General features: G+C 38.8%; 1 protein-coding gene across 15 annotated transcripts in view; it reads right to left on the minus strand.

Moving 5' to 3' along the window:
- The window catches only part of DLG2 (discs large MAGUK scaffold protein 2), an 883409-nt gene that overhangs the window by 220382 nt on the left and 645446 nt on the right, over nucleotides 1-17581 (minus strand). For all 15 annotated transcript variants that reach the window (XM_064441431.1, XM_064441436.1, XM_064441434.1 and 12 more), the window contains one exon: nucleotides 10653-10809. In XM_064441431.1, the coding sequence (XP_064297501.1) occupies nucleotides 10653-10809 (157 nt within the window). The remainder of the gene's footprint in view (nucleotides 1-10652; nucleotides 10810-17581) is intronic.

Genomic DNA, 17581 nt, shown 5'->3' on the forward strand with positions numbered 1-17581 from the left:
CTGTTTATGTTAAGAATAAACAGTAAAAGAAACAAAAATACCAGAAAAAAAGATGCAAGTGTGGGCAGGAACGTTTAATACTTGTCAAAGGTGCTTTGTTGTGTTTAGTTGTGTTTTATTTCATTTTGCTTTCCTGTTAAGTAGGCTGGCTTCCTTTACGAATCATTGTACAATGAGCAAAGTAGCACTGCTGCTCTGAGCTTGACTGCACAACCCTGACGTCCTGGCCCAGAATGAATTTGACTGCACAATTTCTGATGCCTAACTCCAAAATGAATTTGACATAATGGAAGTAAGAAGAGCCTCCAGCTTATACAGATGTCTGTCTCTTCTGCATGCTGTGGTAAAAAAGCAGTAAGAAAGCTTACAAACAAAGAGAAGTTCCGCAATGGAAGATTATAATTTAAAACTACAGACAGAACTAAACTGAGATGGAGAAAAAGAGAATTAGTTTGCAGTAATTATAGTAATTGCCTTTACATTTCTTGACTCAAACTAAAGAATTACCTACTTCATTAAATACTGAATCATAATCTAAATGAAAGGTAAAATTTATATTTTGGGTAGATCGAATTCTAAAACTGGAAGAGTTATATTCCCTTTAAAATATATGAATAGCCCATAGTAGCACAAATTGGTTCAATCCTGAACAGTGTCATTGAAAGACTTAGTGCAGTCTGGTTGTCTTCTGTTAGCAGACACACTGTTAGAGTGCTTGAGCATGAGTCATATGTAGGCCATTCGAATAGAGGCTAGCAGAATAATCCCTTTTACTTAGCCATGTATTTATTTAAGCCACCTTATTTTGTGTTTGTACGGTGGTTAAATGAACACTTGGAAACACTTGTTGAATTGGAAAGGAGAAACACATCCCTTCTCTGGGGAGGAAACAGAGGATTTCTTTTCATTTATTCTTTGAACTGTCATTGGCATAGTACTGTGCTTTTATACAGCAAATTAAATGGTGTAGAAATGGCACCTTTTTACTGTGGAACAAACAATACGGCAGATTTTTCAAGTTCTGGCTGATTTCTTTTATTTGTTGAACTCATAAAATAAGAGCTTTTGGTGCCTGAAGTAGCAAACAGAAGTCTGAACAAAGGCAACTCTTTACAGCCAGAATTACCACTGTTTGCATTAAGAGAAGACACAAAGAACCCTATTCATCCACCTTAACTTTGCATGTCAACTTAAATACTCTCAAGCACATTAGCAGGAGTTGAGAGGAAAGCGGAGCCATGTTCTCCAGCAGTCCTGCTTAGTTATTAGGAACGGAATACCAACCCTTAGGCGGTGGACGTACGGTGTTCCAGCAAGGGAGCATTGGGAAAACACACGTTAGGGATGACCTGCCCTGAACACACCTGGGGAACACGTTCCTCACAAGCAGGTGGTATAATCATTCTAAACGTTGTCCCACGCAACTCTGGCAACCAGCGAAACGTACACGAATTCTAAGGCGGCCATGCACGTCGCCCAAGTACAGCCCTTGAGCAGCAACGTGCCTGAGCTGAGGCAGGCCGCCACCGGCAGAGGGAAGCCCCCATCCCAGCCGGGGGCAGCCGGCGGGGCCGGGTGGGCTCAGCACCCCAGAGGAGGTGCCTCACCAGCCAAGAAAAAGCTTAGAAATGGAAAGAAAGGAGAAATGCAGAGAGGGAAACGAGTCTTCACTCCCCAGCTTAGCTTCTTTTAAATTTTGAGGCTCATTTTATTGCTTTCTCTCACTTTTCTCACCTCTCCTAATCTTTTCTGTGCCTACACTTTCTTCTGATCTGTTAAGACTGCTTCGTTCAAGGCACAGAGGTTATCTCACCCTGAACTGCACTGAAAACATAATATCGTGCCATGTCTGCTGTGCTCCATGCCCAGAATGCAGCTAAACTACCATTGATCAGTTTTGCTCATAATGCTGCAGGGTTCTTATTTCACATTTGAATTTCAAAGGACGGTATAAGTAGAAATATTTATTGCAGTTCTCCTGCTTCTGAAATGAAGTAAAGGTTTCCATTTTAATAAGTGCCTTATAACTCAAAGATGATAAGAACTTAATTTCAGTTGAAGCCAATGAGCAATAGGTACTCAGGAACTGAAATGAAAAGGTAAAACAATTTTAGAGGCTGCTTAGAGACAGAGGAGTATTTTGGTGACGTGTCTGATCCCGAGCACTGAGTCAGTGGCAAATTCCAAAACTGAAATCCTTGCCTTGATCTCTGCTTGACAGGCGTTTCCATATTTCCACATCCACAGAATATGGTAATGTGGTCTGTGAGATACGAGATGGCCATTGGCTTGTTTCATGGCAAATCTATACCGAATTCAATCCAGTCACCAGGAGGCAATATATTAACAATTGAATGGTAGCTAACTGTAATCTTCAGCTCTGGATGAAGTAAGTGCTCAGCGCTCACATTTTTATACTAAAACTGCCTGAATCATGACATTCATAGTTTATCTGAGGCTCTACAGATTTGGGTTATGTGACACAGACGTTGAAAAGATGATGCTCCATAGCTTCAGATAAAGCAAGTTTTTTAAAACCAATGGAAGGGAAATAGCCCTTGTCTTCTGTAAGTGATTTTGCTTTTGTTATTGCCCTGGTGGCTTGCCTGTTCACATAAAGGGCATATCTCTCTTGTTTTTTTCAAAAGGATCTCCAAAACCTGCTCCAGCAAATTATTGCAGATATCCCTCAAATACCCTATTTACTGCATGGCCAATTTCTATTATTTTGCAGCTCATGTCATGATAATTTCTTTAATCACTCAGGAACCCAAAACTTACCGGGCAGTAGAGCAGAATGAAGCCTGGAGTCTAGTCTGTTTAAGTACAAGGCAAAAGTCCAGCCTGGGGCAAATCTCTGGACGAATAAAGCTCAGGGATGTAGCTGTTTTGTCCCGCAGTGGCAGTTTGGCTTTAAAATTTGTGGTTTTAGTTTTCCTTCACTGTGAGGCTGACAGTAAGGCTACACTGAGGGCTGTAAAGCTCACTCCAGATCTTCAATGTATCAGATGAGACATAATTCTGTTTGACAGTCTTAAAACAAAATTTGCTAAGTCAGAATGTTTGAACTGAATGTGAACTCCTCCTTAAACTATTAGGAGCTGAAGAGCAAGCAGCCTGGCATCAGATCATTTCTACTCATTGAGGCAGTTGTAAAAGGAATGTTTTAGAGGCAACTGATGATTTCATCACAGGAAAAAAAATACACAGCCTCTGGTCTAGGCCCATTTACTAGCTTTGCATGACACGTAACTGACAGGTCTGGTAGCTAACACTGCTTGGCAAGAAGATACATACCTTATTCATGAGAATTGTTAGTATAATTTATTAGGTTCTGAGCATCTGTTTGGAAATGTCAGAGTTAATTTAGGAAACAGTTACTTCATCAAGGCAATTGTAATATACGTTAGAGATTGCAGAAAGACGGGGGCAGGGCAGGGAGAGAAGGAGAGAGAAATGCAGCTGGAAGACAGATTCCTAGATGAATAAGAGACAAAAGAGACCCCTTTAGACACCAATGTATGTAGTATTCCACCATACGCAGGTGCTAAATTTTTCCCTAGAAGCTCCATTAAGCTTGTATTTTAGAAAGTAATCTATTTTATTTTGAAGTCCTGAAGTGACAAGTCTACAAGCTTCTATGGCGATATAACCCAGTTATCCTGACTACAAAACAAGTGCATCATGTTTTGAGGCTGGGTATGTGTAAGTGCAACTTCCAGCCATCAGATCATGTGTATTTATCAACAATGCTGAAAAGCAGTTCGCCACCAGCTCTATTCTCCAAGGTTAAGTGTTCCCAGATGTTAGACTTTACAGTGACTTCATTAAAGTGAATCTTTATGGTCAAGGAGGATGCTAGGGCTTTCCTGACATAGATTCTAAACTCCAAGGCTTCATGGGAATAAAAAAGACTTTTTTTTTTTAATAAGTTATTTCTTAAAATATGCAAAAGAGAGGTTTTTCAAAAGCATAAATTTGCATTTGCACCCAGCTTCTGTTCATTGGGTGTCCAGTTGCCTTCTGTACCTCTAAAAATCTCCTCTTGTACTGGAAGTTGTATGGGTGATTTAGTTTTATCATGTGAAACGTTTTTGATTCATCATGATGACAGCAAGTATGGGACATATGTCTGCACATATTGTAAAAGGTGAAACTGAGCTTATATAGAAAGGTGGAGTACTGTGTACCCAGATCATATAAGGGAAATCATGCCAAATCCTCTATAATCAATGAAAAGAAATACAAAGTTTTACAAAACAGTGGCCATCTGACCTGTGTAAAATGTCTACTTTAGTGCAAGGTAAATTGTGCTGCAGAAGTGGCTACATCTCTCTGTTGGCTACACAGAGAGCCCGATGGGTTCTATGCCCTGCAATACTAACAAAGCCTGAATTTAGATTTATCCACTATTTGCTCCTAAGGAGTTTAATCTACCTGCCCTTCTTGCTGGTGTTATCCTATTAACATATGCCAGCACCTCTGGTCTCAGCTCCCCTTCCCTCCAGAGATTTTTTTTTTACAGATCTACCATAAATATCACCTACCATGCAGTATTTATCATTTGGGTAAGTTTGGCAACACATTCTCCCTTGATTTTCAAACAAGTCCTACTTCTTTAAAGCAGTCCAATCATGCAACTTGATCTACCATTTTAGTCACTGCATTGATTATATATGAACATTGCAGTATATAACATACAAATTTCTCTACATGACTACTAAGCAAGTTTACATAATTGTAATTTTTCCTATTGGCTAATCAGGTTTAATGTTAAAAACATAAAAAGGGAACTTTTATGGACAAGCGCAGCTAAAGGCCTCAGAATTTGATAGACTCTCCTATGCCAGAGGACAGTCATATATCATCCACACCACCACAGGGAAGTAAGTATCCTAAGGATATGGTCAGTGCCTCCACAAATGTGTCTTGTAAGGCAAAGGGAGTATCTGCTACAATCCTAATGCTATTACACAAGAGTGACAAACTGATGTTCCATGGACAAAAGACTCTGTGCCCTATAGAGATGATTCAAACATTTTTCAAGCCAGTTACCCCTTGGGGGGGGGGGGGGAACCCAATCTAAGAAGAAAAACCAAATGGTATTTGCCATTTTTCTTCGTTTTGTAACTAGGTAACAAAATGCACTCTTTGCCCTGAGTAGTTTTACTGCTTTCCCCATGAGCAAAAAGCCATTTTAAATTAGAAAGCTGAAGGTTTCTTTGCACCAGAGTAAGGGAAGTCAATCTGAAGGTCAATTCTAACTGTAGCAAATACAAAGCATAAGTATTTGCTATAAATAAGCACAGAGTCCTCATGCTCTATCCTACTCTATATGCATGCATTTGGAGTAGAAATTAGGGAACGTTATATTTTTTTAAAATGCATACTTTATTTTTGCTACAGATGTGAGTGAGGAGGTAGGTAGGAGTTGTGTGGGAGGAACTAGGCAGAAAGATGCGTTTAAACTGTTCACAACGGCCAGCAAATATCTCACAAAAATGACAGCAGGACAATGCACAGACACAAGACAAAATCTGATCAATATAAAAGATCACCTTCCCTCTACAGGGGAGAACCTTGTGTAAAAGACCAGAGACTTGTACTGAATTGAGACGCTGAAATACCAGCATTGCAAACAAACCACAGATAATGTCATGAACCAGTGACAGAAAATCCCACAGAGTATCTCTGGTAGCCCTTTCCCAATGCAACCTTACTCGATTCTCAGAAAGCAGCAGGGAAAAAAAGGTACTGCCTTTCCCCATATATGAGTACCTCCTGGTACCATGCTAGATCAAGAGGAAAACCATGCAGAATTTGGTTAATTCATATGATTCAGGTTAGATACTGGGGAAAATGGAAGCATTACAAGAGTACTACCTGCCTCGTCACAGCACAGCCTGTTCTTTTTCTACTATTTTTCCTATTGCTGTCGAGCAGTTACCCTTCAGGAAACTTGTTTTATTTGCTTAAGGTAACCTGCGGGATGGGTTGCTTGAGAGAAGCAGTCTTGCTCCAGCACAAGCAGTCTTCTTTTTCTCTTGATTCTACTTTCAGACTACCAGCCACACTTCATCCTGCTCTTGTGAGCCGCAAAGTACTAAAGCGTTTCTACAGGAGAATGAAATAAAACTGATACTGCTTTAATGGTCCACAATTGTATTTTACTTTTCTTTTGATGAAGGAAGCACAATGTTAGGTGAAAAAAACCCATGTATTACAAGGGCAAACACACATGAAATGTGAGAGTCAGTTTAAGATGCCCAAATATAGACATGCCTGCATGTGTTAAGCGTTTAAGCTTAAAGTCAATGGATACCCCATCAATACAGGCAATAAAGCCTACAGAGGGATTCAGCTTGCTCTACACAACTCACAGTTGGCCAGCTGAATCATTCTGTAGCCTCGTTGGCTTAATGGCAACCAGACACCCAGCAAGCATGTAGATGTCTAAGTTTAAGTATCTTAATCTGAGGTTTAGTCTTTTCAGTCATTTAAAAAGTTAAGATTCAAATGCTAATACTTGCTGTTATCTCCTTATGGCTATTAATTTACCTTAATTCTCTCTGTAATATACATTTTTTTTAACTTGATGCAGTCTAATGGAAAATTAGAAAACTGTTTGAAAAACAATGTCATCATAGGACCTCAGGGAGCAATACGCACTAATTATTTGTGTGCAAATTGTAAATCTGAATTTTGCTGCTGAACTTGTGTGTGTAAACTAACTTTCTGTGCTTTAGTTGCTGTAGCTATAGATAAAGTTGCCCCCTTGACACTGAAAGTGCTTTGAAGCATACAGGTTCAGACACCTGAAATAAGTAGGTATGTTTTATCGTAATTTTGATTTGAGACTGTGAAGCAGAAAACTGATGTAACATTTTTTGTTGGAATAGGACCATAGTCATCCTCCTGCCTCCTCAGGAATTTTCCATAAAAATTACAATGTATTCACTTAGTACGTCTTTCCTGAAATCACAAGACTTGTACTGCTTCCCGTCAGCAAGGGCGTTTGCATTGTGTGGCCGTTTTGTGTGTGTGGCTCCTGGAAGGCCCATGCAGGCGATTTTCATTGAACAACACTGGGTTCCCATTGCTATTTTAATAGGCAATATATCCTTTAGCATTGGAAGTTGAATTCTGAACAACAAGGACGGCATCAAGGAACATTAATTTTATTTGTATTAGAGCCTGCATTTTCCTAAGAGATGGAGAACTTGGGGTTAGATCAGAGTTCAAGCAGCCTCTAAGTCTAGACTTAAATTATTGTAAATAAATCAGATAATATAGTGGTACCTCATTTCCACTGCTCTAAAACGGAAATAATACTCCCACTGATATTCTGAGATGTTTTGTTTGGGTTACTCAGGTCTGAGATGAAAGTTAATCTGGGTGTACACAGTGCCTAGAAAATCAAGTCTTGATATCGATTAGTATTCAAAAGGCCACTTGGTAATATCTACATTATACTTAATAAGGAGACAATACTACAGGGAGGGATATATTTTGTTATAGTGATGAATGTACACTGGTGATGTACGCCTTACTACATTTTAAAGACATTCAGAAGTGAGAAGGAAAATGTTTAGGTTGGTGGTAATTCACAAGAGCATAATTAATTATAGCAAGAAGAAATCAGCATTAAAAAATCCCCTACCATTTAGCAGGGAAAAAACAGCTTATCATGGATGTAACGCTGTAATTCATTGTTTGCTATTTGAAATGTTTTACCATTTGAAACAGAACATTTTCCATTATTCTCAATTTGCCTTCAAGGTTCAGCTATGATTCATTTTGTCTCTCTGCACAGAAGCATTGGGAATATCAGCCTGCTTTCTGAGATAAGAGTTAAATATTTCCAGTCAGTGAAGTGGAAACAAAACAAACTCCAGCTAGTGCTGCTTTCGCTAAGGTTTCAGCCAGTTCCGAGGCAGATCTCTACCATTACTGATCCTATGGTGCCATCTGGTGGCATTGGCGAAAATAAACGCCAATTTCACTCATCTGTGGGGGCCAAGGCTGCGGCATAATCTTTCATAGAGCCCCTGGAGGGCTTTAGGCTTGGACCCCTCCCTGTCGCATAACGGCGAGCCGGCAGAGAGGGTATGAGATTTGTCCAAGCCTTGTGGGCTGACTCTGGGAGTGTATATACACCCAGTGTACTAAAGGCAATGCATCTTCCTAGCTTTGCTGGGTCTAACTCATGAATTGCTGTCTATTTAAGGTATTTTTATAAGTATCTTCCCAAAGGTGAGTTTATGTATCTCTCAACCGGCCAATGCTTTGCCATAGTCACAGCACGTGCATGAATTAGGAAATTACCGCGTTCCTCCTCAGCCATGAGGAAGATTGAAGCTCAAAAAAAAAAATCCAAAAAAGCACCTTGCCTAAGATCACATAGAAGGCCAACAGCAAAATCAGAAAATTAAATCCAGATCTCCTCTTTAAAACACTTACTATGCTTTCTGTCTGAAAGAAATGTAACCAAGCCCGAGTCAATTAGAAATACTAGCTTTGAGGGTACTATTTGTTCTTGGTGAATCAGATTTGTCATGTTTTAAGAAACAAATGGGAAAAGTATTTCAGTAGGGAAATAAGTGTTTCTGAGGGACGAGACAAGAAAGAATAAACAAACAGTCCCACTTTGTGCAGCCCTTATGAAATTAAGGTGTCTGGGACTTTTCACCAGACAATGGTCCAAGATGAATCAGCTCTAAAAGCAGTCAGTGCATGACATTTGTTTCTTTTGACTATGGAAAAATGGATTCATAATAGTTATTTGTGACTAAATAAGTCAGCAGTGCCTGCCTTGGTGATTGCCTGGGGACATGCACACAGTCTAATTTAGGAATAATTTCCATCCCTCTCTGCTCAATGAACAAATAAACTACTCTTGCATGACAAGTAAATGCTGCAGCAACACTGGTAACTTTAATTAGAATTTATGGAAACCATTGCTATGAAACAGACAAAAATCAAGGTCCAAAATTCAACTGTGGTGGTATCCTACAGTGCTAAATATACCCTTGCTTAAAAATAAAGGAAAACGGGCTTTTAAATGTGTATCTGAGCGGCTGGATTTCTGAATATTATGTACTGTGTAAGGCTTTAATCTCATAGTGCTCTTTCAGTCAGCCTTATTTTGCTGCAACCAGCCAAAATAAAATAAATTGCATAGTTGTCTTGAAGAAATTTCCATGTTTATTCTTTGAGTTTCTTGTCTGTGGTCCTGTTTGCCTTCCTTACCTCTTCAGGTTGATAACCTTATAAGAGGCTACTTTGGTTTTCTTGCAGTTTCCTATGAACTTTTTGCTTAGGGAGCTCTCTAAGGCACCTAAACATCTTTTAATTTTCTGTTCTCAATTTTCTCAAAGCATTTTCAAGGGACAGGTCTAGGTAAAATATACTATTATCCTCACAGCTTCAGGTTACTGCATCCCTTTGGTGCTAACTTGCCAGTTTCCACATATTGTAAAGCAGCACCAGCCACCTTTTCACACTAAAGCTTTGGCAGGTGGAAGATAAATTCACTTCTCACAGAATAGGCCAGTGGCCGAGAAACTCCTTAGCAATGTAGGAAAACCAGTTCCAGCTTCTTCATGAAGGGATTTAAACACTGACCAGGAAAGTGCCACATAACCATGCCACAAACCACCCCGGCTAATGCCATTTTCCACCCCGACGCTAAGCAAGGGGCAGCCAAGGATGGAAGGTTCACGGGCCAGAGAGCACGGCAGCGGGAGTGAGCGACACTGCAGCCTGGTGGGTCCATCACTCATCTGGGATGAACAGTTCCTGTGTTCCAGTTCTTTGCCTCAAGGCTAGTTATGTACTTTACATGAAACAGCCACAACTGCATCAATTTGGGATAGTTTCTTCTGTCTGTAAGGTGGCATAATGTGAATGGATATTTAACTACAATTTCAAGGCTTTCATTGTCATTCAAAATCCTCTATATTCCGATTGTTTCAATCAGATGTTCAATTACTTGACAGAGCCTAAAACATAAATGCCCTCTTTTTAAAATGCGTCCTACCAATATATACATGAAAGAAAAATTAAAAAGATGTTTTTGGGACTAAGTATGCAAAGTATAACCTCAGGCCACAAAGCCTTTTATCCGCTAAAATTTCAAATGAATTTCAGAGTGTTCAAATTCATTAGAGGCACAGAGATAATTAAGATAACCTAATTAATCTCCTTCTATTGGGCCAGTTGCTAAGCAGTTTAGTGCACACTAGATGGCACCCTGAGCCTAGATGATTTCATGCTACTGCTTTTTCTCTTCAAAGAAAAGCTGAAGTTGAGAAATCTCTTTGGATTCAGTAGTGCATTTTGGGCAAAATGGAATTGGTTGATGGGCTAAATTGGGAGATGCTGAGGTCTCCACTGTGTTTAGGTCTTCTCCGTGGTGTTGCCATGCTGTAGATAACATAAAGCAGAGGAAAGTCTCACTCTGAGCTAAGTGCAGGTAACACCATTAACAAATGCAATAAAACCCAAGAGCAAATAAACAAAATAGTCAATGATAAACTGTTTCCAGCTTGGCTTTCACAACATGGAAACCAAAAAGACTTTGTGTGTCCCTTGCAGTATAGACAAAGACAAGATTAAGTAGTTGGCTGGGAAAGCCCAACACAAATACTTACAGACAAAATTTGATCTCCTCTCTGCAATTCTCCGCTGAGATCGGCAGGCCCGCCTGCTAGGATGAAAGACACGAAAATGCCTTCCCCATCTTCTCCTCCCACAATGTTAAAACCAAGTCCTGTGGAGCCCTTGTGCAGGATGATTTTTCGAGGCTCTCTGTACAGAAACAAAATTATAATGTTTATCCATTCAAAACTCTTAGTGTGTATGCATTTTTCAAGGCATCTTAAGCACCCTATATTTTGCTTAAGACAAAATGAGTTGTTATTGCGTAAAGAAACCATTTAATAAATGGGATAAATCTGTTAATTGGAGAACAGATATGGTAGCAATTAACCAACATTATTACTGGATTTTTCCTTATGGTTGAATATAAACATCTCTATTAATTTCAGCCCACTGGAGTCATCTTCACTAAGTTAAGTGATGGATTTATTAAAAAAAAAACTAAACCACTGAAGATATATTATAATCTAATTTGTAACAATGCTAGATATATTCAGGTAGAGTCAATCTTTACATGGTACCTTTTTTATTTCAAGCTCTACTCTTGCTTTTTAAACAAATGAACAAAGGAAAAATTTAAAACTCTAGACAAAACAATGGCAAGTGTGTTTGATCCTGACAGATTTGGAGCAAATAACATTCATATGATCAAGGCAATAGAGCAGAATCTTATGAAAAACTCCGGTTTGACATTATTGGGAGCTTGCAATTGTAAAGTTACACAGCAGCTTTGTCACTGAACAGACTGAGGGATATCTGCTTTTGTCTTACTGTTTTAAAAAGTTGTTCATTATGATGGAAATCAATAACTAATAACAGCTCTGTCTCATATGGCAGTTTCCATCTGTAAATTGAAAATATGCCCCAAAGGATGTAAACATAGTAACATGCATTTAATGATGGGAAAGTTTATTTCCAGAAAGAGATGACTTCCCTAAGCAATCAAGGGAGCATCCTTGAGAAAGTGTCCCCGTTGTCCCGGTTCCCAGTCTCTGCTCTACAGACCAGGCCTCGGATCTGTCTCTCCCTTGGATGCACAAGCACACACAACCATATATACATATACACACACCATATTTATCGGTACTTACCCCATTTCAAATCCCTCTCACAATTCACTTTTCAGAAAAAGTGTAAATGCTGTTATATTAGTATGTGTAAATCTTAAGCCCAGCCCTGCAAACACTCACAAACACATACATTTATGTGTCTGTGACTCCTCACAGAGAAATAGGTTGTTCTAATTCTGAGTTTTTACAGATAAAAGTTATCAGCAAAGTGACAGTTTTAAACACACACACACCCCCACACCCACACACACCTCTTCAGAAACATGCTTCAGAATGCTTCTTCTAAAAAAGAGCCAGTATTTCCTCTCTACTATAACAGTTCTACATCACATGAATGGCTTTTTCATTTCCATTTTGGTTTCAAAGGAAAAAAACAGAAGGGAGAGAGGCATGGTGCATCGAGGGATGTCTTATCTGATGCGAGTTAAGTCTTACGGCTGTATACATGGGGAGTTAACCTTTACATGATAATTCCAAATCAGTAGGCGTTTGTTCCTCTTTGCCCAGTGCTAATGTTCAAACAGTATCCCCAGCAGTATTTTTAAATAACATCTCAACTTTCTAAAACCAAAGCTTAATATTTTTGAAAGAAAAATATTAAGCAGTTTTTTTATATTTTTAAAGGTGATTGTAACCTTTCGTGAAAGTATAGTCCTACTCCATACGGTCCTCCATCTTATAACTTTTTCTTAACACTGTATAGTCAAAAAAAACCTCTTAAAAATACAGCTGTGAGAAAAAGACATATTGTCTTGAGTTTGTACATTCCTGAAGTATTTTTAACCAATCAGAAAATAAAGGGGGTTTTCTTTTCTTTTGGCTCATTGCTGTTGATTTGCCTTGCAGAAACACTTTTAGCACCTTCTTAAATACGTGCAGATTAGACATAATGTAATCCAGATCTAAGAAGTGTAAACAGGTTTTTAATTAGGCAGGGCAGCTGGGGGTTGGAGCAGAGCTAAGGCAGCGAGCTGGAAGCATGGTTTCCTTCCTCCACTTAGCCCATGAGCTGCTGAGTGATCTTGGCAAGTAATTTGTTCTTCCAGCTTCAATTTCTTCATCCATAAACTGATACAGTGACACTTGTCTTTGAATCCTACACATCAAAAATGCTTTGCGAGAGTTGAGGCAGTAAAGTCAAACAAATACATTTGCATGCCCTGCTGGTGAGAAATCAGAAGAGCTCTTGTTCAAAACGAAACTGAGTATTTCCACGTATGACAGGCAGCTTGGATCATAAAGCTGAAAGCCAGCGCTATGGGCAAAACTAGGTCAATACAACTGGGTATCTGCTGAATAGTGAACTGTGCAGCTCAACAAAAAGTTGGCCCAGTTATTAATCCCTGTCTCTGATCAAGTCAGCAGATTTATGCCTAAAACGCTGTCAGTGCTCTTCTGTGATTTTGGCCTTTTGACAGCAAAATTCACATTCTGCTCTTGGATGATTATGTACAGAGAAAGCTCAAACAGTAACAGTGAAGTGTCAGAAGCTGTTCTTAGACCACAATGGGTTTTGGCTCTTGTTCCTTAGCCTAATCAGGCCATTTTGGTCATGACTCAAATTTGGCTGTATAGAGACTTCATATTTCTTTCATAACTGAGTATCCTGCAGAATCTGAAAGGTGGATTCAAGAACACACAAGTGGTGTTGTCATCTTCATAGAAAAACCTTTACCCATGACTATACCACAAAAACTACGGGAAGCAGAAGGTATATGACAATTCACCGTAGTATAATAAATGACTAGGAATTTTTAAATATATCATGGTTCATGCTTGCATAGCGTACTTAGTATGAAAATGAAGAAGACCCTTTTGATGATAATATAGTTTTGTAGCACGCTATGAAGTTAAACGAGGAAAAGAATTTCTCAGGCAAACAAACTGCAATACCAGCCACTGATGAGGTCCTCTCTTAAGAAAAATGCAGAAATGAGTTATCCATCAATACTTTATCCACGCCTAAAGAAAAGTTTATTTTTGATAAAGCTAAAGATGAGGATGTTACATATTTATTCATCTGGCATTCAAAAGTATAGTCATCTCTTTTAATATGGTGGTAGGAGATTTAAGAAGAGGTGCTCCAATTTTTCTTGACTATCTGGGAAGCAACATTAGGAAAGACTCCTTTGCCTCTATTAAAATTCTTTACGAATATAATTGTCATACACATGAAGGGACTTCAGACAGAATGCAGATAAATGCTGTAAAGGAGGTAACAGAATGAAAGACTTAAGGATGGCATGGTCATGGGCAAGTAAGAAGTAAAAGTAACTCAAACGTGAACAACGTTTTCTTGCACTCAGTAAAAACGCGTAGTTCTCTACAGAAAACAGCAACTGAGGCAAAGGTAATTTCAGGGTAACTTATTTTAAAAGCTCACTGCTTTGTTTGCAGACAATAGGTGGCACTCTGTAGCTACCTAGGAAAAGGGAACAGTCTAACAGTGTTTCTGAAATGCATGTTTCTGCCTCCAGCTTTAACTACTTATCCCATTTACAATTTCTTCTGTGATAAATACGGCTGAAGGTAAGTTTCTAGGTGCTAACAAAGCGTACTAGCGCTTTAATTCTGTGTGTGCATGTTTTATGCCCTCCTGCAGCTTTGTACCGAATACAAACAGAGAAGAGCAGCAGGGGAAATCAAGCAGAAATTAGAAAGGAGTGCGAGATGAAAACATTCCTGGACTGACAGAAGGCAGCAGAAGGGGGTGGGGGGGAAGAAAAAAGCAAAGAAAAGAGAGAACAGGATACAGGGAGGCAGTGCATCTGTAAAAGAGAACAAGGAAGAAATTAAAAAGGTAGAGAAAGAAGAAAGGAAGATTCCCTATAATAGAACCTGGAACAAAGGAGCAAATCAAGTGCTGCAATTCACACACATGTACAGGCTCAGAAATCAGTGGGAGAATCAATTTGGATGGACTTGGTTACTTGCTTCAGGGAATGCATCAGATCAGATTCTGTAAAGCACATTATAAATTGCAAGCCTGATGCAAAGGTATTATTAAGTTAATATTTGAAATCGATAAGTAGTAACAAAACAGAGCGGGTAAGGCTTTGACACAAAAATTCCTCCTCTCATAAAAATGCGATTAACAACAATAAACCAAAAAAATAGAGGCATTTTTCCTTCTGAACATTTTTGTTGTTCATGTTTGTTTGTTTTATTTTATCATTATCTTGAAAACAGCTAAGTGTTTTGTATTTGCTATATTTTTAGCAAATATTTGTTTTGATCAGTTTACTCTTCTACAGTAAGAAAATGATAAGACAGAAGAAAAAGAGTATCCCTATCTATCATCCTTCTACAGATTGTGACTCCATAGTATTTATAGATTTAATTTAGGAGATTAACAGCTGGACTGATAAATGAAGGGGAAGAGCTTTCTGAAAACAAGTAATTTTTATAGTAACTTACTGAAAGAAAATCCATTTTTAATTTGCTTATTTTGTGCTGCTGGCTACATTAAAGAATACAGTCAGTTTTAACATTCATCTCACACCGACGCAGCTCCGGCTTTCTGGGGTTTTTTTGAACCATCTATAAAATTGGGGCGTTGAGATGATTTTGTGCTTTTTGGAACATCTACTGGGTGCTTTCAGATACCAGACCCTAGAGAGTTCTTCAGTTATATACAATCAATGAGGTATCCCAGATCTGCAAGGACTTAGAAATACATCTTTGATTTGCTTTGGCTGCAGGTTTTTTGTCATTCTGGTGTTGTGTTTTGTTTTTTTTTTTCAAAATGTTGTTTGCTTCACAGAGGACATTGAAATCGTACATGCATTTGTGCACATGCTGATTTGGTGTTACAGTAACACAGAACATAGAAAGCCCAGAAGAATATTTATTTATCTTACTGCTTGCATTTGGGTAGCACCCAGTCTCCAACTAAGGCCCCACACCCTCTGTGCAAAGCACTACGCCCATATCATATAACAAAAAAGGGTTCAAGCTACTTAAAGAAGCAAATAGCAGGAGGGAAAATTGAAGCAGAGGGAAATTGTATTCGTTGGTTAAAGTCACACAGTAGTAGTACATCAAGGGGAAAAAGCCCAAATCTGAGGGGTCAAAGCACCCTTTTCTTGGCCACTACGGTGTTTGGCTTCTGACAATTCGCTGTGTGAGCACTGAGCTGTGCCTGCTTAGAGTCAGTTGGCTCATCAAGCCATTTTTTTTTCAGTACGGTACCTCTGGTTTTCCTCTCATACTTCAAAAAATTCTGATAAGTAACTGCATGTTTATCTCAGGCAGCCAAACAGCAATCATATTAGAAGGACCTAAAAAAGGTAATTCAAATAGATTGAGCATTCTTCTTCACAGCATTTAACACAGAAAGCTGGGATGGACAGAGAATGTGCCAGTGTGTACGATGTTTTAAAATCTGATTAATCACACAAGACAGAATTTGAAATATTAAGTGGGTGAAGGTCTGGAATATGCAAACACACCTTTTAGAAAGACTTTGAAGTTCAGGCAAAACCAAACTCGCTCGGCTTATTTAAATTTTCTTTTATACCTTCTATAACACTGCTTCACAACAAATTAGAGAAAAATCTCTCTGTAGTGCTCTCATCTATTGTTTTATTGCAACATCACCTCTGCGACACCGTGGCTATTACTTTTCCCCTTGTTATTACCCTCTTAAGGCTTTGCAAAATCTTTCCATCACAATGTGAAGCAGCACTACTCCTTGCCTTCCTCCCCAGCCCTCCCTCTGATCCACCTTTCTTGTGAGGTTTCCAAAACACCACGACCTGGCAGTGGTAGGGAGCTGGCAGACTTTCCTTTCTCCTCCCTTTCTCCAGTCCCCAGGCCTTTACCATCTCAGAGCCCAGGAGGGGCTGAACACATCAGCGTTACCCATCAGTGTTGCACCTCACCCAGGGGGGGCTGATCCCCGATTTGTGACTTTAATTATTATTATCCTGATTTCAGTTATGATCAAAAATAACAAAAATACGAAAACCTTCCTCTTATCTATTGGCATCACATTGAGCATCACAGTCCAGAGAGGTAACCTTGCCTTAAACTGAGACCATGTTTTGGTCATGTGCAGAGCATTCGTTTTCATTAGGTGTAATTGATTAGTAACTTATTATTTCATTTTACTAAATGCTGATATACTAACAACTAAGCATTCAGCCTTTAATGAGGTGTTCATTTATCATATCACATAGCAAAATATAATTTTGCTTACTACAGTAACCCATTCTGCTTGAAACAAGTATTTTATCTCTTTATTTGACTGTGGTTTGCTTGGCATTTCTTGTAGATTGAATGTTGGCATTAACTGTAGAAGCAATACTTTATCCTAACCTTAATACTGACGACATTTTTAATACATTTATTTTGCGAACATCATGTCTAACTTGTCACAAACTTTGAAGTATATTTAATACAAGAGAACCTACTGGGAACCAGGCTTCAATCTGACTGATGCATGCATGAATGCACTGGCTTATATATGTGCAACTTTATTTGTTTTGTGGGAACCCCTCTGGACTTTAACAGTCTTTCATTTTGTCTTTTGTAGAGAAATTAAAGTCTGCACACCAGGCAATGTTTTGTGCTTACAGCGAGCAAGATGGAACCAGTATGCAGGAAAAATCTCTCATTTGAAAAGTGAAACCAGTCTATATTTTTACCATCATGCCTGACATTTACTTTAAATGCACAGGATTACATCGCCTAGATTTGAGAAACCTCATTGATTTCTAGAGTGACAATGTAGGACAGGTAATATCCTCTTTAATTTTGAAAGCGAGATGATTATTCCAGTATGCTTATTCATTTATATTTTTTCTCACATAAGCACTCGTCTTTCTCCTCTGATCAAAGAAGTGCATTAT

The sequence above is a fragment of the Phalacrocorax carbo genome, chromosome 1 (genome assembly GCF_963921805.1).
Source record: "Phalacrocorax carbo chromosome 1, bPhaCar2.1, whole genome shotgun sequence".
NCBI lineage: Eukaryota > Metazoa > Chordata > Aves > Suliformes > Phalacrocoracidae > Phalacrocorax > Phalacrocorax carbo.